Below are 27,247 nucleotides of genomic sequence, written 5' to 3'. Positions count from 1 at the left end.
GGGGTTGCTTTGGGTGTATCTCATGTGGGAGACTGGGTCTGATTGAAGAGCTGGTCTCCAGATTCAGTCCCTGTGCCTGCTGCTAGCGTGAATTCCCTGACCAAGCTGAAGTTCTTCAGGATGTGAAGGAGGACAACACCCTATCCCAGTGCTACATGTAGCCACGAATTACCTTGCTTTATAAATTGACCCTCAGGGCCATTTCCCCAGGCACACGCCTGCCCAAAGGAGGACAACTAGATGAAAATTTCATGCCTAATAGACTCGAACAACTATTCTCCTTCAATACTGTCTTGATTTTTGAATCAGTCCACTGGCTCTATCTCTTTCCCTTCTCTTGGTGATTTTATTCATTCAAAAAGGATTTGTATTAGGAGGCAACATAGTGTCATTGTTAAGGGCAAGGACTCTGGGGTTTCAGTCCCTGCTCTACATTTACTAATTGTATGGCCTTAGGAAAGTTAAATACCTTCTCTGTTTCCTCATCATTATGAGGCTAATAATAATATCTACCTCCTAAGGATACTAATGAAATCTATCTAATAAAGTAGTGAAGATTAAATTAATATATAGGTCAAGGACTTAGAATGGTGCCCAGAACATAGGGAGCACAGTATAAGTGCTAGCTAGTATTGACTATCACCTATGTGCCAGATGATAATTCCAGCTCTTACATAAACATCTTTAATCCTCATAATAACCCGATGAAGTTGGTACATTCTACAAATGAGAAGTAACAAAAGTTTTAAGTAAAATAGAAGTAAAGTAACTTGCCAAAGGCTCTGAGGGTACAGCAGTGAACAAAATAGTCAACGTCCCCACTGTCATGAAACTTTAAACAAATAAAATAATTCCATCATGATTAATGCCAGGAATAAGACAGTAAATAAAACAAAATGAAGTGGTATGATAAAGTTGGGGTATACTTTTGTGAGGAGTGACGTCCAGGGATGCCCTTCTCTGTCACTGGCCTGTGTCCACAGCCACCCTGGTTTACCTCAATACAGCTCAATAACTCTGAATCTTGCAAGTGAGTCTATTGGAGTCTCATTTCCTAGTTTAACTAGGTTTCCAAACTCCTTATGCACATTTGCCTACTGCTTGTCTGGTTTATTTTTCAGAAAAACTATGTTTATTTCACAGAAACATGTGGCAATCTACTCCCACAACTAACCGGGAAATTACAGTATAACACAGTAGGTTCTATGGCAAAGGAAAACAAAGGGGGATATGGTTCCCCAGAGGAAGTACCTAACTCAGTTTGGGAACCAAGAGTAGAAAGAACAACATATGCAGAGGCTCAAATCTAAAGTGTGCCCCAGTCCTCCTCTTAAACCAAGGAGAGGTTGCCCCTCACTTTATTGGCAGCCCTCACTCTATGAACTACTACCATTTGAAAATAGTATTTATTCTCTGTGTGAAGGTGAAGGTAAAAGGCACCTCCAGGGGACTCTTGGGCAGTAGGACCCATGAGCAGGCCCAGATTTTCTGTTGGGATCTCTGGGATGACCTGGACTGTCCATACCTTCTAGCAGGACACGGGGATAGAGAAGAACCATATCTTCAGGATTTCTGCTAGCTCACACAGCACCTGTATTAGTATCCAAAGGATGCTTCACAAAGTGCCACAAACTGGGGGGCTTAAAACAATAGAAATGTATTCTCTTACAGCTTTGGAAGCTGGAAATCCAAAGTCAAGGTGTTAGGAGGGTTGGTTTCTTCTGAAGGCTTTGAGGCAGACTCTGTTGTGCACCTGTCTCCCAGCTTCTAGTGGTTGCCAGAAATCTTTCGCCTTCCTTGGTGTGTAGCTGCATCACTCCAATCTCTACCTGCATCATCACATAGCCTTCCTCCTTGTGTCTCCTCTGTGTCCAAATTTCCCTCTCCTTTCCCTTATAAAGCTATCAGTCATTGGTTTTAGTGCTGACCCCAAACCAGTATAAGTTAATCTTAACTTGATTACATCTGCAAAGACTATTTCCAAATAAAGTCCCATTCTGAAGTACCAGGGATTAGAACTCACATATGCCTTCCGGAGGACACGGTTCAACCCACTGCAGCACCTTTTGCAAACTGGAGAGATAAGTGGCCCCTCCGGATGGCTTGGTGAGCAGATGACACTTTTGTGTGAATTACACAAAAGAATCCTTCCTCCCAACAGAGGCAACTCCACACCAGGGCACGAAGCCCTGCACTTAGAGCCAAGGCTGTATTTCAATCCCTTGGCGGGCACACACTCTATCCAGCTATATACACCGACCCTGACCGCTCTGTACTCTGCTGACTGCCTCAGGTCTGCCCCCCCATCCCTGCGCACTTTATGTCTTCCATTCCCACATCCTAAGGGCAAAAGCCATTTTTGTTCTCTTCTGTCCAGTTTTTAAATGTCTTTTGTGCAATGATCTGATTCTGTATCTCCTGTGAATAGCTGATATTTTCGCCTAGGCAGCATCCATTCTTTTCTTCTCTGGAAAAAGCACCCTCATTTTTTTTTTTCCCGAGCAACCACTTCTCTCCCACTTTCAGTTCATCTGGTTTGAGAAGTTCTGACCCCAGCCTCCCACTCCTGAGATGGAGTTGGACAAGATCTAGGCTTAGCCAATCAACACCTCACCTCCTAGCATAATTGATCTCAGAATAGGTACATGATCCAGGACTTTTGCCAAAACAATTAAAGCAAAGACTGTTTAGATGGCTATATTGGTAGGGTAAGCCTGGAGTGTACTGAGAATGAAGCCAATCCGGAGAATACTGATAACATAATTTAATCACCTAGTTCCAGATGGGTCTGAAACTAAATATATCACTGGGCTTTACGATAACATGAGCTAACAAATTCCCCTGTCACCATGACCTCTTTCTTTTCTTGTGATTATTTAAAGTGGGGCTATGTCACGCGCATTAAGGAGCACGTGATGTGAGGAGCACTGGGGGCTACACCATATGGTGGCCAATTGAATTTAAATTTTAAAGAAGTGGGGACAGGTCACTTAAAATCAAAGGAATCTTGACTGATACAGAATCTGACACTTCTGTCACCCCTGCTCTGCATTTCCACAGCCCTTCATCCTCTCTGGCCCACCAGGGTCTCCATGCCTGAGTCCTGATGGACGAGAAGGAGTTAAGCAGGCTGAAGAAGGGGAAGGGCTCCCTACCACACTGTAGTGGGAATGGGCGAAGAACTAGACTGAATTTGCTGCCTTCTTAGACTTGTTATAGTTTGGGGGCATTGGCAGGTGGGGAATGGGTTCTGCTACTTTCCAGAGCCATCAATTGTGTCTCCATTTTGTTTCATTCTCTTGTGGGCTCATCGCTGTCTCTCCAGCTCAGCAGCCTGGCTTCCACATGCTGTCCAGCAGTATAGCCTAGCCCTCTGTTGGGGTACACTGTGCTCCCCAAGACACAGGGTCTCCAGAAGTACAAGTTGATTGGCTGTCCCTGGCCTCTGGCAGTGCCAGTCCTTCCTCCTCCTTGAAGCCTTTCCGAGAGTTATACTCATCCCGATTTCCCCCTATCTTGAGTCAGTCATGAACTTGCTTTGCCCATCATGAACTTGAATACTGCCTTGTATTGTGGCGTTCTTGTATTGTGGCTTTCATTGCAGTTCCTTCCTAAGATCTCAGAAGTCTACCCCCAAAGTTGTTAGCACATACCCAGGGAAGAGTCTCTCCATACATGAGGTACAGTTCAGATGAACTTTAATGCACATGCCATCGTTGCCATTACAATAAGGATAGGAGATACATGAAGCTAAGCCAGTCTGAATCAATAAAACATATCAACACAGAAGAGGGAGACACCACAGATATTTGCAAATGGGATCTTCCCTCTTGTTACTGTGCAAACGTGTGTGTATGTATATCTTTGCATTTGTACAAGCTCACAATACCACATAACATTTCATATATCACTTCGAATAGCTGTCAGGACACAGAATATAGGGAGAATAAAAAAGCATGAAAACATCTGCTTAGCTAGAACCTTATGGGGAGAGATAGGAGCGTTATTATTCCCTTTTCTGCTCAGTCCTCTAGAGGGAGAACTCCAAATTTGCTAATTGCTCCTCCTGAGGACTTCTGTTCAGCCTAGGCTGGCATGAGACCAGCCCAGTCCCTGGTTGAATAAATTAGAAAGAGCAACTGGAGGAGTTGAAAGTGGTGTGCAAATTGAGTAAGGTGACATTTCTCTGTGTGACTGCCGAGACCATCAGCCTCTGGGCCATGATATGAGGAAACTTCTGTTCTAAGGTTTAACTGTATTAAGGGTGTGGGTGTGTGTGTGCCTCTCCTTTCTTCTCTCCCACAAGCAGAGAGGAAGCCAGATGTAGGCACAACTGATGTTTAGGTTTTCTCTTCAGCTACCCCCAATCTCCTCAAATGGGCAGGGCTCAGGATCAGGACCTCTCACTCCTTGGGCAGACTCTCTTGTTCTAAGACCAACCAACCACTTGCTGCCTTCATTTTGTAGTCTTGAGTAGGTTGCTTCAGGTGCAGGCCTCAGTTTTCCTTATCTGAGTACTGGGAATGATAAACCCACATCACAGGGTTATGTCAAAAACCATGAAGCTTCACTGAGAAAGTACTTTGGGAACTGCAAAGTGCCAAACACACAATTGATGATTTTTGTTATAATATACTAGTCACTGTACAAATGGACTCTACTGCCTGCCTCTCCTGAGCCCCAACCCCATCCACAGCATGTCGGCCTGACATTTCTCTGTGAGGTTAGGTTCCTGGGACCAAAATGTAGGGTAAGAGGGGAAAGCTGGTAGAGGTGGAAGTGACCCTTGGAATGACTCTGGAGGGTGTGCTTTCATTCTGGAATGAACACTGCCTACTCCCAGCCCCTCATGCTGTCTCCATTTTATACGTCCACAACATTTCATAGTTTCTTTTGATTCTCACAACTATTTTGTAAAGTAGGCAAGATTATTAATCTCATTTTATAGATGAAAAGATGTGTCCTGTTACACAGCTAGTACGTTGTAGGACTTAAACCCAAGTCTTTTAGAACCCTGGTTTTCTGAGCACTGGGGTTTTGTTTTGTTTTGTTTTGTTTTGTAGTAAATGTTACCCCCAGTGTGGGGCTCAAACTCATGACCCAAGATCAATTTCACCAACTGAGCCAGCCAGGTACCTGTTGGTGGAGCATCTTTTGACAAAGGCTCCAGGACACTTTGCCTAATTGAGACCTTGTGTAGTACAATAGTCAACACATGTTCAGCACCTACTATGAATGCCAGGCTCTGCACTAAGGGCTTTACACTCATCCCCACATTTAATCCTCTCAACAACCTCTGGAGGCAGATATTATTCCATTTATATAGGAAGTAATTGAGGTATCATGAGTAACTTTCTCAAAGTCACACAACTGTTTTGTGATGAAGATCTAAGGACTGAACCCAGATCTCTTGGACTATAAACCTTATGCTGTTAACCACTCTACCACACTGCTTTCTCAGTCTTCATCCTATAACTTGATGTTTGGAGGGACTAGAAGACAGCTCAGCACAAATCTCTCAGCCCTTTAGTTTCCAGCCTCCCAGATGAATGACAGAAATTACCCTCAAAAAGATCTTACCCAGCTCAGCCTGATGCATGTCTGGTGCTAGATAAATTCATTTCCCCTTGAATTGGAATGCATTTCTGGCCCTTAAACATGGCTGCCTAGTGTTGCTTCTCACTTGCATATGTCTGTGTGCTATTCTCAACAAGCCTCATCAGAGATTCTTGTTGTTAACCTTTAGGAACCTCTGGCCAACTACAGGCAGACGAGGACCACCCAGAAGCACTTAATTGCTAATGTGCTTTCTGGGAGCCTCAGAAACCAAGGCCACAAGCCTGGCTGATTGATGAGGGCAGGGAATCCACACAGCCTTGGCTATTTTCATCCTACCCAAGAAGAAAGAAGGCTTTCACAATGAAAGGATTCCTGCCAAAATCCTGTTTGCCACTTGCAGCTCTGACAGAAAATGGGCCTAAAATCACAGAGTATCAGCTCCAAGAGGGCCTACAGAAATTATCTAGTCTAAACTCATGAAGCCCAGAAACAGGGAGTGACTTAATCAGGGTCACACAGCCTATTAGCTTTATCCCAGTCCATTGGTAAAACTCAGGAAGAAATGAGTCAGAATCTGAAGGGTGCTGGGAATCCTAGTCACACCCCTCAGGGACTTGCTGATTTACTGTGCCAGACGTTAGTATTTCTATGACATGATTTTGTAGCAAGCAAAGGAAACTCTATTCAAGTCCCCCATAGACTTCCTGTTTAGGTATTTGCTGTTTGGCCACTTCAAAATTATAGAAGAGAAGCTGACAAAACAGATGTCACACAACTCAGTCTAGTCAATTGTATTATCAAGATGGTGGGTGTCACCAAGTTGCTAGACATAGAACAGATGTGGAGAAAGAGCAGCAGTGATGTTAGCTGTTTTGTCTAGTGTTTGAATCCCTGGGAAGCTAGTCTCTGTGTGGACCAGTAACCTAACCGTAGGAACCTTTGTCTGTGCGGTCATCAGTGTTTGTGGAGAACTACTTTTCACCTTGAGAAATCTCTTTTCCTCCTTTATTCAGGTACATGAAGAGAAAATGGTGAAGAGTGGGGTGTGTTCCAGATTATACAATGCCTTCATCAGAAAGTCCACAGAAGTGGAATTTTTCTGAAAGACTCAGTGTTTAGAAATTAGAATTACTGCACTTTGGAGCTGGGAGGATGTATAAAGGAGAAAACTGAAAACCAAAGAGGGGACAATATATTTTTGGTTATTGTTAAGAACTTAACTCCAATGAGCAAGACTAAATGAGGGCTTTACTGAAAACATATACTGAGGTTTGTAATAAATCAAAGGAAGATGTGATTCCACATCTTCCTCAAGACGCTGGAATCACAGCTGAGAAAGCCACAGAACACACTTTCTCATCTTATGCCTCTGTCTGCATGATAGCCTTGTTTTCCCCTCATAGATCAGCATTCTACACATTGTTTGAGGATAGGTCATCACAGTTTTAGAGCATGCATCCTCACAATATCTGCCACTTAGAAGGGAAGAAAATAGCTCCAATTTTTTCTTTTTAAATCCTAGGGAAGAATTCTGATTGGCCTTGGTTGGTCACATACTCACTTTATTGACAGTCTTCACTAGAATCACCTGGTTTGGATGAAGGTATAGCAGTACTACAAAAGAAAAGATTACTATTTCCAGAAGAAATTCTGGGGAAAAGTGATAGCTGGCTATTACAAGAAATTATTTACCAGGAGTCCTATAGTAAGTTAGGGGCAGATTCAGGGCTAGAAAGAGAATTGATGAAATAACTTTTATTAATAATAATTGAAGTCTCTGGATTCTTTTCATGTGTGGTATTAAAGTAAACCCCAGTGTTACTGAATTGTTCATTTATTTATATTTTTAAAATATTTGTGTTGTGTGGAGGATGGACTGTAAAAGAGCAAGTGTGCACTAGGGAAACTGGTTAGGAACTCTATGGTAGCTCTCCAGAAGAGAAACAAGTGGCTTGAACCAAGATCATGGCAATGGCAATGGAGAAAAGTGGGTGGACTTGAAATACGTTTTAAAAGTAGAGTCACAGGACTTGTTGCTGGATGTGGACAGAAAAAAAAAAAAAGAAAGAAAGAAAGAAGAAAGAAGAAAGAAAAGAAAGAAAGAAAGAAAGAAAGAGAAAGAAAGAAAGAAAGAAAAAAAAAGAAAAGAAAAAGAAGGAATTAAGAATAATATCGAGGTTTCTGTGAAGACTGGGGTTGAAATAAATTTGGGGCAGAATTAAGAGTCCCAAGGTGGAGATGTTAAATTTGAGACATGGAAATATCTACTGGGCCCTGTGTATACATGTCACTACCAAAGACTTGGCATCTAAAGCCACAGGACTAGATTAGGTTGGGAGCAGAGGGCCCAAGTGTTTTTTTGTTTTGTTTTTTAGATTTTATTTTTAAGTAATCTCTACATCCAACGTGGGGCTCAAACTTACAACTCCAAAATCAAGAGTCACATGCTTTACTGACTAAGCCAGCCAGGTGCCCCTCAACTATTCTTTGAGTCATCTTTTCTGCATACACTGAATCCTTCTGCTGGGCTTCCCACCAGGAATCTCAGGTGGGAATCACAACCATTATTATAGTTAATTCCATAGAATGAGATTCCAGATTCATCCCTCAGGGAGTAGCTAAGAAATGAATGGTGAAATATGCATCAAAACTCTATAGAGGAGTTTCTTTCATTCTTTGGACAACTAAACAAATGGTGTGACTGCCCTGATGTAAACTATTTTGATGTTTCTCTTTGGGGATAATAGATTTTAAGACCCAGGGAAATTTATCAGACTTGGTTTCAGATAACTTATCATTGCTTCCTTTGGTGGGTTGAAAAAATGGCCACAATACTTTACAACTCTTCCATCAAGGGACAGCATCTATTTTTCCACCCCTTGTATGTGACTTGCATTAGTCAGTGGGACACTGGCAAACATGATACAGAGGCTTGAGAAGTATCTTCTTTGGAGCTTGCCCTCTTGCTGCTGGAAAAACTTCTAACACCATGTGAACGAGGCTGGGCAGCCTTCTGGAAGATGGAAACACATAGAGGGGCACCTCAAGCACCCTAGTCATTTCAGCTGGGACTCCAGGCATGTGAATGAAGTCACTCTAGACCTCCCAGCCTGAGCCAGAAGAATCACTCAGCTAACCCACCGATTTATGAGAAATAATAAATGTTTGTTTTTTCAAGTCACTAAGTTTTGTGGTCATTTGTTATGTCCCTTGGAAGACAGTAATTAACTCTGAACCAGGCAGTCTAAAGATATTTCACAGGTACAAATGTTCTGTCACTCTTACTCTTTTTGGAGGATCTGTGTTTGATTAGTCATCAAAGGTTTGAACTAAAAAACGAAAGCTTGAGGAATATAAAGCAATGGCCAGTGGATAGCAGAAGTATTTGGGGGCAGTGGAGTCTTCCTAGGACTCTTGAAACAGCTCCACAAATATGATTTAGTTTTCCCAGTTGTGTTCTCACAGAATGATGTACCTTTACTTCAGAGCACTTTTTAACTGTATTTGGGTATTTTACAATGTCTAGACTACACCACAAGCTACTAGACTACAAGCCTCATGAAGGAAAGGCTTGTGTTTAATGTGCCATTGATTGTATCCTGACATATTAGACACTTACACATACTAGTTCACTTATTAAATGAGTAAATACAAATGAATAAATCTTCATATAAGGGATAAAGACCTTAAAAAACATCGCTTAACAGTATTCATATCTCAGGGGCCTGTCTCGGGTGCAATCCCAGGCATAGGCTGATCCTCCAACTGAGACAGGTAATCAGGGGTAACTTCGTAGAGATGCAGAATCTGAAATCAGTGAGATCCCAGGACACTGGTTACTATAATTCCTTCTCCTTACCCCAAACTATTGGCAAACAAACTCAAATAAACATTCCTCAAGACACTCAAGGAATCTTGACACCCAAGCAAAGAGCCCTGGAGCAGGAGCAGGTGATGTGAACTTGAAAGTCAGGTCTGGGAGATATTCATATCATTCTGTGGAGATTACAAGGCTGTGGTCACAAAGTAATTGAGACCAAAGGACTCTCACTACCACTGCTCCATATACTCTTCATCTGAGAGACAATCTGAAGAGAGAAATTGAATGAGCATGATTCAGAAGTGAATTCAAATGATATTACTAAGTGACTTGAACACGTTAACTTTTCCAAGGCTATGTTTCCTTGACTGCCAAATTGGGATATTTTAGAAACAGCACCCCCATGAGACTATAGGTACCTTGCAGGCAGGGATCATTTGTTTTCATATATATGTATCTAGTGTTTAACAGAACCAGGTCACAGTAGATACAAAACAGATAAATTTCTACCTGGAGGTGATCCAAGACCGGGTCCTGACTCCATCACTGACATACTCTCAGAGTAGACCTTAGGAAATTCCCTTTTCTTCCATGGACCTCAACTCTCCTCTTTGTAAAATGAGGATCCGGGACAAGATTTTCTCTAAGCTCCCTTAGAGCTTATATTTGACAAGTCTGTGGCCATTCAGTGCATCCAACCCCATTGCTGCTCCTAGCTGTTAATTAATGCTACAGACTGAGGAGACGATAATAAGTCATAAATCACTCTGTATATACAGATACATATGCATTTAAAACATTCTGTGAATAGCTATAATACTGTATTGCACTTTTGGCCTACTTTTGCCTCTTTTGAGGTCAAGAGTTTTTGTTTTTAAATCTTTTTTTTTTTTTAAATTTATGATAGTCACACACACAGAGAGAGAGAGAGAGAGAGAGAGGGGGGCAGAGACACAGGCAGAGGGAGAAGCAGGCTCCATGCACCGGGAGCCTGACGTGGGATTCGATCCCGGGTCTCCAGGATCGTGCCCTGGGCCAAAGGCAGGTGCCAAACCACTGCGCCACCCAGAGATCCCTTAAATCTTTTATTTGGATTGTTAAGCAAGATGAAAACCAGGACGAGTTGCCTCTAACATACCACGCAGCTTGAACCTTGGTAGCTAATTGCACTATTATCGTGATTGAGGAACATTGCACTGTAATCAGCTGGAAGCTCCTGCCTTCCACGCTGCAGAAACAAGGTCACAGAGCAGGGCTGGGGAGCTGCCCTCTAGCCAGCAGCTCTGTTTGTTGCCCAGTAGAAGAGTTTGCCACTATTACATTTAACTCTTGATTCTGTCTGTTGTGAAGAAAATTGCTCTCTTAAACTGGCTCCTGATTTTAAAGAATTTAATAATTTTAAGTAAAAATTTCAATCCTTGCCTAGATATCCAATATGAAAGAAAAGATTAATGGATATATGTACTAAAATATCCAAGGGTCACGAGGAGCTCAGTCTGAAATCCTAGTACTAGGGCGGATGGGTGTTACTGCCCAGAAAAACAGTAATTATGCCTGACCTGTATTGATTTGACAGTGTAAAAAAGCACACCTAGAGCCACTGCCTATAAAGAGGTCACATTCTTCTGTGGTCAAAGAAGTTAGCCAAGTCACTCCTGCAAAATGTCCCATTGCTGAAGTAGGGAGGCTGCTTAAAGTCCTGCTTGACAGCTACATAAGATTTGCCTGACAAAGGCAGATACTGCGATTTGGGCCTGAGAAACACTGGACAATTTTTGCTCAGGCTCTTGGAACCTGGTTGCCTCAGAGACTGACTCCAGAAGCATTAGACATCCATCACTTTGGATTAGTCTGAATCGTTGAGAGATTTGCTAACAGAGAAGAAACATAAGTCTTTTCTCCAGTGGACTTAGAACCTGATGGCCTTGGGATCGAGTCCTAATATGAGTCTAATACTCGCTAGCTGTACCATGTCTCTTAACCTTTTTGGGTCACAGTTTAATCTATTAAAAATGTAGTAAAGAGTAATGTGGTGGAGAGCACAGACCTTGGAGCCTACTGCCTGAGTTTGAACCCCAGTTCTACTATTTACTCATTATGTGGGGTTAGGCAAGCTAGAGAATCTTTTTTTTACCTTATCTTCCTCATCTTTAAATGAGGTTGATTGTAGTGCCTCCTTCACAAAGTTGATGAAAAGATAAATAAGTTAATACATGTAAAGTGCTTGGAACAATGCTAAGTACAGAGTGCGCATGGCACTGGTGTTAGCTACAACAACATTGGGGTGATAATCTTCATCTCTTAGGTTTATTTTTCAGATCAACTGAAATGATAAAGAGTCACAGAGTTATTAGGACTAGAAGGGACCTTAAAGATTACCCAAATAACCCCCTCATCTTATAGGCAGGAAATCAAGACTGGTCCAGAGTCATGCTTGATTTAAGGGCAGAGTCCAGGACTCCTGATTTCAAGTCTTTAGCATGGCATTGAAGAAAGCAACACCTCCATGGAGCTGACTCTGGAGGGTCCTTTTATGTTGTCAGTGGACCTATGCCAGTTAATGCACTTTCCTAGGAAAATGAGCTGCATTTGAAATGGACAAGAAACTTGGAGGAGACTCCCCTCTCCCCCACCAAAACTTCTAAGGTGGTGTGTTAGTGCAGTGGGAACTGGAGATTTGGGCCAAGCCTGGGAGGAAAGATTTTCAGGAATCATTGCTAGTTCCATGTCATTATTTCAGCTAAAAACCAAACATATGCCAGGTCTTAAGAAGCTAGAATCCATTCAGTTTGTTTCTGGTGTCAGAGGGTTTTTCCTGGTTGTGATTTTGGTTTGTTTTCTCCTTCAGGTGTTTAATTAAGCAGTTTTCACTAGGAGTGGCTTCACATCCACTCCTCAGTAGAAGCTAAGATTTCACTCCCAGGAGAATGAGTTTGAGATTGAGACCTCTGAGTTCAGTTCCCCTAATTTTGTTAGGGTCATGCCCTCTTAGATTTATTCTGCTTTGAATCACCTTCCCAGTTGGACTACTCAGGAGTAACTGAAAGATGGGTTGGAAGAAAGGGCAAGATGAGGGGAAGATACTATCAAGAATGGCAGAGCTACTTAACTCAGAGAAAGGGTGGAGGTCATGATTTCTGTTCTCAAATCAGCCAAGGGTCTCAAGGGTCAGAGGGAACATAGACTGTGAGGTCTCTGGCAGCAGAGCTGGGACAAATGGGGTGAGAAGAGGAAGAAGAATTTCCAAGGGAGAGATTTCAGCTTAAAGCAAGGAAAACTTTCTGATATTGCGAGCAGCCCAAAGGTGGTGTAGACAATAAGCTCCCATCCTTGCCTAGAAGGTATGTTTTAGAAGAAAGATATCTGGGGGGCGCCTGGGTTGGTTCAGTCCATTAAGCATCTCAGCGTCGTGGATAGAGCCCCAAGTTGGGCTCCATGCTTAGCAGGAAGTCTGCTGGAGACACTCTCTCTCTCTCTCTCTCTCTCTCTCTCTGTCTCCCCACCCCCCACCCTGCCACCGCTCACTCTTTCTCTAAATAAATAAATAAATAAATAAATAAATAAATAAATAAATAAAATCTTAGAAGAAGAAAAAGAAGAAAGAGATTTGGTTGTGAGCCCTGGCAGCCACTTATCGGAGATGTGAAGATGGAAATGGACTAGTCAGACTAGGCAACTCTAAATGTTTCCAATTCTGGGAGTCTCAAAAACAAAGGCTAATTTCATGGAATTTTCACAGTTAAAACCAGCTGGAAAGCAGCAAAATCAGAAAGTCATGACCTGTTCCTTTATCTTGCCTGTGTTTCTCTTTCCTTTCTCTTCGTCTTTCTTGAGCTTACTCTCTTGCTCTTTTATATAGCAGGAACCTTTGACATTTTGCAAGGAATGATCTTTTCTTTTAAGTGTATTTCTGACTCAGCCTTTGCTCCTTCAGCATCATTAGAGAGTCTGAGCTCTCTGGAGATTAGCTCTGGCCTGTCACCACAGCAACTGCCCAGGCCCTGTGGGCAGCCGCAGTAATGGGCAGAAGGCTTTGAGAGTCAAAGCTTGGCTTGCAGTGAGAGGAAGCCCCACAGGGAGGCTGATATGAAGCAACTATGTTGTGTTATGAGGACGTTTTCTTAATAGGATTAGCTGTACCAGTAGGACTTACTTTCCCAGGTGGCCAAGCCCTGAAAAGTGTCTTTTGTCAAATTTTGGTAAATGGAGGAAATCTTATTTTAAAGGCAGAAAAGAAACTCCCTTTCCTAGTCCCTGAAATGAATCCCCTCTGTAAAAATGGAGTCTTCTTCTGTAAAGTGGATCTCTACCCACGTGTGACCTGGTGGTCAGTCTAGAGCTGGGTATCTGTAAGGGGGGCCACCCGCAGAGACCTCAAGGGGGAGACTTCCGCTCTGCTGCAGGCAAGAACAGCAGCAACTCAGCTTGATTGGGGCTCGGGGTGGACGGAGCATAACAGGCGAAGCAGGGGGGCTATGGGGCCACAAGAAGGGGAGATCGGGAAGGTGGGCCTTGCCTAACATGAGCAGTTCTGCTGCAGCAGTGGTGGGGTGTCTGAGAGACGGGTGTTCTTGGAGGTGCCCAACGTGGAGGGGTCTGTGTCCAGCGAATCAGACATTTTGTCACAAATGGCATCTACCAGGCGCTCGAAGGCCTGCCTCACGCTGATGTTCTCCTTGGCGCTGGCTTCAAAGAAGTCAAACCCTAAGGAGAGAAGAGAGATAACGGTAAGGATTTTTCCCTTCCTTTTTATGCCCTCTGGCCAGAATACTCTAGATTAATACAGCCAGTGCAAGAGTGAAGCAAGGAGACCTAATTCCATGGCAGAGGAGTCTGCTTTAAAGAGATGCTATAGGGGCACCTGGGCGGCTCAGCCAGGTGAGTGTCTGCCTTCAGCTCAGGTCAGGGTCCAGGGGGCTGGGACCAAGCCCCCTGTCAGGCTCCCTGCTCAGCAGGGGGTCTGCTTCTCCCTCTCCCTCTCCCCTTCTCCCCGTTCATGCTCTCTCTCTCTCTTTTAAATTAATAAAACCTAAAAATTAAAATAAAATAAGAAAGAAAGAAAGAAAGAAAAGAAAGAAAGAAAGAAAGAAAGAAGAAAGAAAGAAAGAAAGAAAGAAAGAAAGAAAGAAAGAAAGAAAGAAGGAAGAAAGAGAGAGAGAGAGAGAGGGGGCAACGAAGGCGCAGGGCAGGGATTACTGCACCGGCTGTAGTCGGATCCCGGCCCTACCTTCGGCGGCGGCTACGTTACCCCAACGAGTCACCTAATTCTCTTTATGAATCAATGTCCTAGTTTACCTTCCTCATTAAACGAGATAACGCAGGTATACAGCGCTGTGCCTGACGCAGAGTGGGGTCATTATATGTTTCCTGCAAGAGTGAATTCTTCCAAATGTGTATACAGCACCTCACAGTTTTCCACAGCCTTGATCACGTCCATTATTTCATCTGCTCCTCGTGTCACCCCTGGGAGAACAAATGTCTGGGCAGACCCTCTCCATTTCACTCCTGCAGACGCTGTGGCTTAAAGAAATAAGCCGACTTGCTCCAGATGCATAGAGAAGCCAGTCTGAGAAGTCCAGGCGTTGGCCTTTCTGACGGGATCTCCCTCCTCTTTGCCGTGCCTTCCCCTCGCCTCAGCCTGGCCAGCTCTAGTCTAAGGTCTGGGAGGCCCAAGATCCACAGCGGGCAAGCAGCTTCACTCGCCCTTTCCGCCCTGGACACACTGGCTTATCTCCACTCCACGAGGTTCTTCCTCCTGGATTCCCCCGGAGTTCCCCCGTGGCTCCCCTCCCCACACGAACTCAGCAGAAGGCACGCGGAGGACTGCACCTGAGGCCTGAGATAGTCTTGTCTGTTTTGTACCTTGAGATCCTTAAGGACACTTGCTGTGACAACGAACAGAACGTGGTTGTCCTGGGAGACCTAAGAAAGGTCTCCCGATTCAGACCAAGTGGCTGCTTTCTAACTGTGGAATTTTGGCCAGGCTGCTGGCAGTCCTTCCCTATAGGTCCCTGCCCCAGCCTCCTCCCTCCTCTTTTGTCCATCTTCCTTTCTCTTTTCTTTTCCTTCCAGGTCCATCTTTTTTTTTTCTCCTCAAAAGCTTTTCTCTTCCCTTTTTTTGGTGTCACTCCTTCTTTTTCCTTTTTTTTTTTTTTTTAATTTTTATTTATTTATGATAGTCACACAGAGAGAGAGAGAGACAGGCAGAGACACAGGCAGGCTCCATGCACCAGGAGCCCGACGTGGGATTCGATCCCAGGTCTCCAGGATCGCGCCCTGGGCCAAAGGCAGGCGCCAAACCGCTGCACCACCCAGGGATCCCCACTCCTTCTTTTTCCTTATGTTCCTCACACTTTCTCCTTGGGATTCTTTATATTTATTGAGCACCTACTAAATGTCAGACACTAGGCCAGGAGCTTTAGAAATACTATCTTAATCCTCACACAGCCGGTGGGTAAATATAATCATGTTCAGTTTATAAATCAGAAAACGAAGGCTTCAAGGAATTACATAACTCACACAGGTCACATGGCTGTATTAATGGAAATTGAGTTTAGATCTGGGCTTGGCTGGCTCCAAAGTCCATACTCAGCGCCGTCTCCCACTTCTTCTCTTTCTCCCTTTCAATTTCCTTTCTTTCTACCTTTTAATTTCATTTCTTCCTTCCTTTTTTTGTTCCTTCCTTTCCTCTCTCCCTTCCTTCTTTCTTTCCTTTCTTCACTATAACTTTCTCTTTCTCTTCTTTACAAGTATCTTTGGCCCTCTCTGCTTTTATCTATCACAGTGTCTGAATCTGGGCAGGTCACTTTATGTCTCTGAATCACTTAGTCTCTCTGAGTCTCAGACTCCTTGGCTGTCAAATAGGGATAGCCATAGTGTCTTCCTGCTAAGAGCAGTGGGAGAATTGAGTGAGATGATGGATAATCTGCTGTACGAAGTTGCCTGCTGGAATGACAGTTGCTTTTTCTCTATACTTCATCTTGCTCCTCTCACCTTCTCTTCATCCTGTTCTCCTTCTCTTGTCATCTTTTCCTACAAAGGAGGGGCTCTCTCTCCTCCTCCCTCCCTCCTCTTTATTATCCCACTGTCCACAGAGAGGGCTAAAGCCCCCAAGTACAAACAAGGTTCTTCCTCCCTCGCCATCTCAGCTTGAAAGCACTCTCAGCTCTTCCCAAGGCTCCTCTGGTTGACAGCCTCTCTGTGGCCCATTTCCTAACCCAAGAAAGGACAGCAGCAGAAGTGTGCCCTAACTGTGGACATGTGATAAAGGAGGCAGCTGCTCGTTCATTATCTTCAGGCCACAGAAACCCAGTCAGCTTCAGAGACCCTCCAGCATGTAGCTTTTCTTAATGACCATCATAAAAATTGACGCTCTGGTCAATTTGATAAGCAAGCCAAAGGCTGGCTTATCACAAATGACAATGTTTAGGGAGGTGGAGGAAGTGTGTTGCTTGCCTAGGAAAGGGACAAATAGGTAAAGAAGTAAATAGGCTTTAACTATTGGTTTGGATGAAGATGAGGATACAAATCAAGGCCAAGGGCCCCTTCTAAGGAACTGGCACCAAGGGGTGGACATGTCATGTTGTACAGGTGGGCAGTGAGAATATGCCCAGGAATCATATAGCCTGGCTGTGTGACCTTAAGCAAGATGCCCAACCTCTCTCAGCCTCTGTTTCTTCATTTTTAGAATAGGGTGACTATTACCTACCTCATAGGGTGGTAATAAGAATTAAATGCACAGAAGTAAGTGAAATAATTGGCCTGTGGGATACATGTTAATTCCCTTTCCCTTCTATTCCTAGCCCACTGTAGTCCCAGCTTCCTTACACTCAGGGCCGTTAGGGAAAACTTTTTCCTCCTCACCAGGGTCAAACAATAAAATAGGTCTTTACTGAACATTGGCTTTGTGCCAGGTCTTGTGTTGAGAACCAGGGGCAAAGGGAGATCAAATCTAATTGTGGAAAAGACACACTAATCAGAGTTTCAATCCCTCATGTGTGCATAGTCTGTAACAGTTCACAAATACAATTTTATTTTATTTTTTTTCACAAATACAATTTTAAAACAACCTTGTGAGCCAGGTGGGGCAAAGCAGGAGTTATGACTTGTAATTTACAGATAGGAAAAACCAGAGCCAGAGATGGGCATAAGCCAGGGCTCTATCCCTTATGCCCCCTTGTCTCACTCTCAATTGGAACAGTGACGGAACACACTATAACATTTCTAACCCAGGTAGAGCAAACCAGAGGCTATGCAGGAATGCAGTGGAGAGAGAATGGCAGTGGGAAGACAGCAGGAGGAGGCTTCCAGAAGTTGGTGGAGAGGGGAGGCTTTAAGACTAGAATGGAGCATAACTCTTCACCTAACGTCTCATTCTTCAGGACTCAGCTTAGATAACAGCCTCTTCATTTTGCTCTGTGCTTCCTTCTGCTATAGCACATTACCCAGCATGGTAGAGGGACATTTGACAAGGAGCTCCCTGAGCAGAGATCGTGTCATTCATCTGGGTCCCAGCACTAGCCAGAGGAATAGGCATTTGTTGAGTGTTGGTTGATGAACAAATGAATGAAGGAGGTGGGGATGAGGATGGACAGTGTACTTGAGAGGATGGGGATAGTGGGGGTCATGAGACCTCACCTTAACATGCATGAGGATACTGAGGTGAATCAGTAGTTCCTACCCTGGTGGGGCTCCTAGTCTAGTGTGGGAAACAGACACACTGACAATAGTACAGTGATAAATGCTGGAGTGGTGGGAAGCGAGGGGATTAGCAGGGCACAAGAGGAGGCACCTAACTGTCCTGGGGGCCAGGGAAGGCTTCTTGGAGAAAGTGATTCCTAAGCAGGTATCAGCTAGATAAAGATAGGTGATTGTGAGTTTATGTGTGAGCACATGCATGTGTAGCATACCAGGCAGGGGAAACAGCATGAGCACAGATAAAAGACTTTGGTATGTGCCAGAATGATCGTAGCAGTTTGTTATCATTAGAGCAGAAAGCTCAGTGATGAGATAAGGCATGATGAGTAAGCCTTGTGGAGACTCCTGGAGAACTCTCCATGTCATGCCAAGGAGATGTTGCCACTGTCATCTCACAGGTACCCAAGGTATGGGAGCTCTTGGCCTTAGCCAGCTCATGGGCCTCTCTTCCTAGCAGAACTGCCCCAAATGAACACCCACCCAATTACTGTCAGACTTCTGGAAGCCTCCACATTAGCAGGCCCAGGTGATAACCTTTTCCTCAGGTTCATTAGTAAGGATTCTCAGGAGTTGAGAACCTGGTGAGGTCAGGAAGATGACAACCAATTAATCAGACTCAATCCTTTCCTCCCTCTAATTGGCTTCAGAACAATATTTCTGCTCTTTAATAGGGTTCACCTCTTAGCTGAATCTGAGATAAGCCACACCACCCACCATGATCATGTTTACCTATCCTGTCCAAAGGCAGCTGCCAGACCCACAGATTCTACAGTTTGTCCACACTGCCTGCTTCTGAATTTGACATCAGAATTCTATTCAAAACTCAGTCAACTGAACTCACTTCTCCTCATCCTGACATTGCCCCAGAACACTTCTCCTCCACTTTTATGTTCAAATTCCTTTTCTACCTCGCTCTGATACCTCCCAACCCTGTCATGTATCAACCTTCAACTCATGCCCCTCTGGTCACTGAGGATTTAGCAAGGGATTCACCATGTTCCTTTCTGTCAAGAGTTGTTCTCATTTTCAAGAACTTTGGGTTTCATGCGAACCATTCATCCAACACCCTTTATTTCTCAATCATCTCATTTAGAGCAACTTTCTCTTCTGTTTTGCTCAACTATGCTTCTGTCCAGCTATTTTGACTTGGATTTATGTAAGTGGGACTGAAAGAGGTCTAATAATGGAATACCCAGCCTCATTGACTTAACACCCAAGGTTCTGCATGGCTTGACTTCTATCTACTTCCCTAGCCCCATCTTCCTGGCTCACACCATGTTATAGAGACATTGACACTTTATTTTTTCTTTCTTTCTGTTTTTTTTTTTTAAAAGATTATTTGAGAGAGAGAGAGAGAGAGAGCAGGGAGAGAAGTAGAAGGAGAGAAAGATTCCTGAAGCAGTCTCCCCACTGAACAGGGAACTTGACAGGCCTCAATCTCAGGACCCAGAGATCATGACCTGAGTTGAAACCAAGAGTTGGCCACTTAACCAACTGAACCATCCAAGCACCCCTTGACACTTTCTTATTTGGTGCCATTGTTTACACTATTACTCTCTAGGTCCTATTCCTTTTTAAAAAAAATATTTTATTTATTTATTCTTGAGAGACACAGAGAGAGGCAGAGACACAGGCAAAGGGAGAAGCAGGCTCCCTCCATGCAGGGGACCCGATGTGGGACTCGATCCCAGGACTCCAGGATCATGCCCTGAGCAAACACTCAACCACTGAGCCACCCAGGTGTCCCAACTAGTTCCTATTCCTAATCACCTTCATTATTGACCTGTGGAATCACTGATTCCAAAGAACCTTCCCTTTCTCTTCCTGCCCCACCTCCACCACTCAGAACATATAATGTACCTCTCCCTGTACTCCCAAGGCGCCTTACACAGTTGTTTCAGTCAGATTCCAACAGGAAAATGGGAACTATTCTTAACATTTAAACCAGAGGGAATTGGTTATATAGGTGACAGAAGAACAAAGAGGCCAATAGAATAGTGAGGAAACCAGAGATCCTCAACAGCAAAGAAACAAAACAAGCTAGGTTCTTTAGCCTTAGTAATAAATGGCCAAAAGAAGCTAGAATCATGGGATCAGGAGCCAGAGAAGAGAAGCAGCCTCTACTTAAGGAGTGGGGAGTGGGAATATACAGGTTTCCCCTTTCTCCATCTCTAATCACCTGCCAGTGTCTCTCCTTGGCTAAACCCAGACAAAAGCTGCTATCTCAGGAGCCTGGGAAACACAGCCTGCAAATGTTAACTCCCTGGGATGGGGCAGGAGATGGGGGTACTTGCAGAAGACAGAGTAGAAGAGTGAAGAATGATAGCATACGGGCTAAGGACTGACAAAGCCATCTACCCAGAGGATGTTGAAATTATCCACTATTTTGTTCCCCTAGTCAATGAGCATCTTACTCTTAAAATATTATTTATTTATTTATTTATTTATTTATTTATTTATTTATTTATAGCAAGGAGGAGGGGCACAGAGAGAGAGAGAGACAGAGAGAGAGAGAATCTCAAGCAGACTCAGCACAGCACTGAGCACAGAGCCTGATGCAGGACTGTATCTCATGACCCTGAGATCACCACCTGAGCCAAAACCAAGAGTCAGATGCTTAACTGACTGCACCACCCATGCGCCCCATCAGGAGCATCTTGAGGGCAGGGAACCCACTCACCTCTGTGTCCCCAGGGCCCACATGTGTTAGGTGATAGTGGCAGATTATTCCCTACCCTCCCTGTAGAGGATCTGGCGTCCCCACCCACTGGCAAGTAGCCTGCAGTGCCTGATTGTGGGAGGAATATATCCCCAATCCACTGACATTAGATTTGGTCATGTAACTTGCTTTGGCCAATGGATGTGGGCATTCCAAATCCCAACAAAAAATTTAAGAGCCTTTGTCTAGTTTAGCCATCCCAGATTAGATCCCAGAGTAAGAGGACACACAGAACAGTCACAACTGACCTGCAGTTGGCATATGTGAGAAACCTTTATTACCTAAGCTCCTAACTTATATGTGTTACCACAACAGAATCTGAAGAAATCTCACAAACACTGTGACTGAGGGTAGGAATTTGATGAGAAGATATGGCAAGCTTTTGGGAAAATACCACTGGGTGATGATATACTGGGAACGTTAGGAGTTTTAGTCCAAAGGCTGAGTTTGAGTGTTGGGCCTAATACCTGTTACCTGTATGGCTTAGAAAAATTACATTATCTTTCAATGAAAAAGTAAAGACAGAGAAGTGTGGCACAGCTCATTATATGCAAGAAAATACACGTCTAGAATCAACGTCTTCATTAGTATAATGAAGTATAATGAAGGTACTTCCAGGCCAGAAGTAAGAGTAAAGATCACAAAAAATTGTTGTGAAAGCACCTTGTAAATTAGTTACTGCACCAAAGTTGGTTACTATCAATGTCAACTGGGTTTCTGATTCTGTCTAACTGGACTTAGTGACCCAGGTTTCAATTGTTCACCCCAATCCAAAAAAACCCACATCTAACAGGCACCTAAAATAAGCAAGGCAGTGTACAAGGAATCTGAGTGATAAGCAGGAACTATGTGAATTGAAATCATGGAATCAAAGAGGGGTAGAGCCAAATGGGCCTTCCTGTCAATGAATCCAAATCCTCTGTTTTCAGATGGGCAAACTAAGACCCAGAGACAGGAAACAAGATGCTCAAGGTCACCTAGTAAACTAGTGGCAGGAACAGGATAAAACCCTCAGCCTCCTAACTCCTGGTCTTGTTGCTTTTCCCACTCTACTTTGCTGGAATGAGTGTATGTGTGTGTTCCAAAACCACGTTGTAAATGAGTCTCTCCTTCCCTTGTAGGCAGAAGTGTGTTTCTCTTTTACTATCCTTCGGGCTTTGGCCAGACCCATCTGCATTCAGATCTAGGGAAGGGACAAAAAGCCCCTTCCTGAAGGGCACAGGAGGGCAGAAGCCCTAAAATGCTGTGCCTCTTGGTACAGGATCTGAAACTCTCCCACACTCCCAAAGATCCACTTGCCTCAGTGATTCCATAGTCTCACCCATGTCCCAAGAACCTTGAGGATATTGATGGCCTGCTGCTACTCATAGCTTTAACAAAAGCTGGCTGCTGGCCATATCACTAGTCTTAGCCTAGTGAGCTAAGAAAAGCTAAAGGAAAGGGAGTCCTGAAGAGGAATCCCATGAAGCAGAAGAGGGGCACTACTATGGTAGCAAGCAGACCACTGAAACTTAACTGCTGGCATAGCAGGGTAGGACTGATATGGGGATGAGGAAGGCTGAGCATCCTCACTCTTCACTGATCACATCCTTGCAAAATTCTTAAATGGCCCACAAGATCTTTCATGACCCGATCCCTGCCTATCTCTCCACTCTCACCTCACACCGCTCTCCCCTTGATTGTCTAGCCCCTGTGGCATGGCCTTCTTTCAATATCATGAGTGCTTCAAGCTCTACCCCACATTAGGACTATTCTTGATCTGGAATATGGCCCTCTGCCTCCCCTCCCCCCACACACACCCCCACACACACTCACACTCACTCTTTGCCTGGCTAACTTTTTCTAATCTTGTAGTTCTCAGCTTCAGTGTTACTTTCTCAGAAGATCTTGATTCTCCAGTCTAAAATTAGATTTTTCTTTCTCACTTTCTTCATAGCACTTGTAACTTATGTTACTTTTATCTGCCCACCATTCCTTCTTTTGGGGAATCATTATTTTAAAGAGTTGTGGTGGCACTATAGGTTATAATACCCGCCTCCCCCAGCCACTGGGACAGGCACATGACTCACAGGTGGCCAATCATAGTCTTCCCTGACATTGATATTTAGTGGTTGAGAGACAGAAGGCCTTTTTTTGAAGGAGTTGGGAAAATATGAATCTGGCACTGCCATCATCCATCTTACTCCTCATGCAGAATTTGACTGGAGAAGGAAGGAGGCTGAAGGGATAAGCAAAGTTGAGAATCCTGGGTCTAGTGGACTTTCTAACTACATGAGTCAATGGATTCTATTTATTTAAAAATATTTTATTTATTTTTTTGAGAGAGTAAGTCAGAAAGAGAGTGAGAGGGAGAGAGGAGAGAGAGCACAGCTTGGGGGAGAGGCAGAGGGAGAGGGAGAAACAGACTTCTTGCTGAGCAGGGAGCCTGATGTGGGGCTTGATCACAGGACCCTGGGATTGTGACCTGAGCTGAAGGCAGACACTTAACTGAAGGCAGATACTTAACTGACTGAGCCACCGAGGTGCCCCAATAAATTCTATTTTTAAAAAAATTAAAGCTAGTTTGATTTGGGATTTTATCACTTGCCATAACAAGAGTTCTAATTCATGCAGAACTTACCACAGTTTCTAACAGGTTTATCAAGATATAATTCACACACCATTCAATTTGTCTACAACATTTTAAATTATATATTTATTTGTATAATTATTTGTTTATTGTCCCTTTTCCATGAATTCCATGACAGTAAGTATCATAGCTGTTTTGTTCACTATTAGATCCCAAGTGCCAACACAGAACCCAGCTCAGAGTAAGTGTTCAATGAGTAAGTGAATAGATGTATGAATGAATGTCTACCCTATTCTGCATGCTTAGGATAACGGACAAATTAGGCATAACCTGGTTGCTCTCAAGATCTAGCAGGAGAGACAGGTGTCTAAATAGGCAAATACTGGCAAATAATGGAGGAAATTGTGTAGGACAGACATAGTTTACCATAGTAAACCTGCCCAAATCTGATCTATTCATTAAGGCCCTCTTTAAGCGCCTCCCTAAAACCTACACTAAGAATTAATCAGACTTCATCTATGTTCCTACATAAATCTGATAGATCTAAACTGGCTCCACTACTTCTTACCTACATAAACTTGAGCACATTATTTAACCCCTCTGCACTTCATTTTTCAGAGTATTGGATATACATTATAGTACCAACTTTGAAGGGTTACAGTGAGAATTAAGTGAAATAATTAATACACAGCATTTCATATAATGCCTGGATCAATATATATCACTAATTACCATATTTACTGTACAATGAGGTTAAGTAGTTAGGAGCACAGACTATAGAGCCAGACCACTGCTTGGGTTCAAATTTTGCCTCTACCTGTTACTAGCAAGTTACTCAATTTCTCTGTGTCTGTTTTCTCATCCATTAAAAAAACAAAAACCAAAAAACAAACCAAAAAAATAACCCAACCCATAGAGATAAGAGAAGCACATATATCAGAGGGCTCTAGGGGGATTAAATTAAATGAGCAATATTTTAAAACACTTAGAACAGTGCCTGGCACGATGTAAATATGTAATAAATATTTAACCAACTCACTTTAAAAAAATCTTAGTCATAAGGGCTTGGCATGCCAATTATATTTTTTCCAAACAGAAAACTAACTCACCTTTTAAAACTTAGTCTTGTTTAAGTCTAAGGACTTGACGTGCTGAATATGTATTTTTTTCTAATACATATAAAAGCATGTACATAAAATCATCTTGCACATTCCCAATGGCATAAGTCTTTCTCTTTGGAAAATGCTACTCTCGACTCATATAGTCAATGATTTATAGTTCCCTGAACACAGAGTGCTGTTCCTCACCTTTGCCAGTGTTATTCCCCTGAAATGTCCTTGCTTCTCCGCCTCACTTGGCTGCTCCTATTTGTCTTCAAGACTCAGCTTGAGCATTATGTTCTCTGATCCCCACGGAGTTAGGTGCCTCCTCTGCGCCCCCACAACCCCCAGCATATCCCTCTATCACAACACTGATCACTTGGGGTATCACTGTTTCAGATGGGGGTGTATATCCTATTTCACAGCACAGTACCTGGCATGGAGTAGGCACTCAGGAAGTCTTAATTGGATTGAAATAATATGAAGTAGCCAAATACTTAGCATAATAAAATTTAATCAAAACATATTTTTGCAGTGTCTACTTGGTGCTAGGCCATGTAAGTTGGCACTGTTGGCACAAAAATAAACTAGACTTCATTTCCTGTCCCCCTGGAACTTTAGGGACAAGTAAACAAGTGCACCCAAGTGTGATAGGTACTGTATCTGCTGTGTGTGTGAGGTGGGGGCATGAAAAAGAGCTCTCAGAGCCAGGGGAGGCTTCATAGAAGATGTGAAGCTTGAGTTGTTTTGAAAAGTGAGTGGAAGTTTACTGGCTGGATGAAGGTAGGGGGTGGGGAGTAGAAAAGAATACTCTAAACAGATGGGGTGTAGCCACTGCAGAGAAAGTGTTGGGAGTGTCCCTGGGGACAGCAGGTTGAAAGCATAAAGTGATAGCCTAAGGTCACCCAAATATATGCTTGGCCACATGCCTACTGTTTTGTGAACCTGGGGGACGGGTTGGTGACATTTTCTGGATCCTGTGAACTTCTGTGGTGGGCTAAGAATAGTAAGGTCCAAGATACTCCAACCTCTCTCTTTATTAAACACCTACAGTTTGCTTATTTCTATTCCAGGCCACCCTGGGGAATAGAGGAGGGAAGAAAGAGTATAATACACTCTCCTACACATGTACTCATAATACACATAATACAAATATATACCACACACAACTCACATTTGTCTATTATACAGTTTGCTGCCCACAAGCCCAAACATCTATACTTCAGAGACCATCAGAGAATACCTTTAAACTCCCTACTCCTCAATATTTACAATACCTAGGTTGTAAGACATATTTAGAGAGATTGGCTAAAAGTTAAGCAATATATCCTTTCTTCTAGGGGAAGTTTTCTCCAAGGTAATCCTACATTGAACCTCAATATAGAAAAGACAAGAGAAGACAAGAAAACGGGACACCTGGGTGGCTCAGTCCGTTAAGCCTCTGCCTTTGGCTCAGGTCGTGATCCCGGGGTCCTGTGATGAAGCCCCATTTCTGGCCCCCTGCCCCTCCCCCTGCTTGTGCTCTCTCTTTTTCTTTCTGTCAAATAAATAAATAAAATCTAAGGAAGGGAAGGGAAGGGAAGGAAGAAGCTGCTCTTTGAAGCAAGTATTGGTAGGCGTTCTGCTGTGGGGCCACTGAGACACACCTGAAGCGCCTGGGTCTTGGTGGAGCACAAAGATAAAGGCGCTTTAACTTTGGAAAAAGTCAGAGCATCACTGAGCTGCATACTTAAACCACATTGTTTCATCCCTTCATACAATTACTTTTGTTGTGATTGTGTTTTGGTAAAGAAACATCAGTTTACATTGAGAGAAATTCTAAGACACAATGTTGTGGTCGCTGTAAGGAGGTTTGATATTAAGGACACAGTCATACCCAACATATAGAGTCTGCTCTACAGTTGCCAATGGAGAGAAGTGCTTCTCTGAACAATGGGTTTGTTTTTATGTTAAGGACTCTTTCGAGACCCTGTAATTGATTATGTTTCTCTCTTTGCATGCCTGATAGGAAGCTCAAAAGCCAGTATTTTGGCCCAGTTCTCACACATGGCTGGGAATTTAAAATATATACATTTATCTCACCCCTAGCTTCCTCTTAAGTTCCTCCTCCTTCTGCTTTCCCTTTTCTCCAATTTTCTTATTTTTTTATTGATGTACTATGATGATTTTTATGGGACACCTCAAAACCTTTGTGGAAGGAACTGGTGAAGAAGAGTTCATAAATTTAAATTGTACTTATTAATTCAATGTAACAAAATATACACATCATAAGTAACATAACCTAAAAGAGCAAAAAGCTTATATGCACATTGCACAAATATAAAACAACGTACACAGAGCACACATGCACATAATCCACAATCGCAGCACCCCCTTATTGTCCCACTCCCATGTAAACATGCACACACACATATGTTGTGCCCATACCAAGCTGTTCTGCAAGGAGCTGCCCCTTCTCAGTGGGAACAACCCTCTCTTCCTCCATGTCACACTTGTTCCCAACCAGGATAACCTGTGCATTGTCCCAGGAGTAGGTCTTGATCTGAGTAGCCCTAAAGAGAGACAGAGAGAGGACTGTGTTAAAGACATCCTGCATGCTGGCAAGGACCCTGCGAAACTCGAAGACATCATTTCCCTTCCAGGGAGCGAACTACATCCACATTATGTCAATGAACTCAGCTGAGGACACATAGATACCTGCCCCGGCTGGCTGCAACAGGTGGTGATCCGTAAGCCCTGCTTGCACACCTCACCCAGCCCTCCTCTCTCCTCACTGGGTGGAA

At 43.5% G+C, this 27,247-nt stretch overlaps 1 protein-coding gene and 1 long non-coding RNA gene across 8 annotated transcripts in view; one reads left to right on the top strand and one right to left on the bottom strand.

Moving 5' to 3' along the window:
* The window catches only part of LOC144281959 (uncharacterized), a 61,154-nt gene that overhangs the window by 27,418 nt on the left and 6,489 nt on the right, over window positions 1-27,247 (top strand). The window contains exon 3 of one of the 2 annotated variants that reach the window (XR_013350340.1): window positions 7,082-7,675. The exons of the other annotated variant lie outside the window; for it this stretch is intronic. This is a non-coding gene — a long non-coding RNA (uncharacterized LOC144281959). Of the gene's footprint in view, window positions 1-7,081; window positions 7,676-27,247 lie in introns of those variants that run through there. 2 annotated transcript variants of the gene reach the window in all.
* The window catches only part of RAB3B (RAB3B, member RAS oncogene family), an 82,393-nt gene continuing 58,827 nt past the window's right edge, over window positions 3,682-27,247 (bottom strand). For 4 of the 6 annotated variants that reach the window (XM_077844945.1, XM_077844942.1, XM_077844940.1 and 1 more), the window contains 2 exons: window positions 26,892-27,016; window positions 3,682-14,083 (listed from right to left, as the gene is read on the bottom strand). In XM_077844945.1, coding sequence (XP_077701071.1) covers window positions 13,896-14,083; window positions 26,892-27,016 — 313 coding nt within the window. In that variant the 3' untranslated portion in view covers window positions 3,682-13,895. The remainder of the gene's footprint in view (window positions 14,084-26,891; window positions 27,017-27,247) is intronic. The other 2 variants (XR_013350325.1, XM_077844941.1) reach the window with 2 other exon arrangements.

Source organism: Canis aureus, chromosome 13 (genome assembly GCF_053574225.1).
Source record: "Canis aureus isolate CA01 chromosome 13, VMU_Caureus_v.1.0, whole genome shotgun sequence".
NCBI classification, from domain to species: domain Eukaryota; kingdom Metazoa; phylum Chordata; class Mammalia; order Carnivora; family Canidae; genus Canis; species Canis aureus.
The sequence above is the reverse complement of the archived record's forward strand: the minus strand, read 5'-3'. Positions and strand labels throughout refer to the sequence as shown.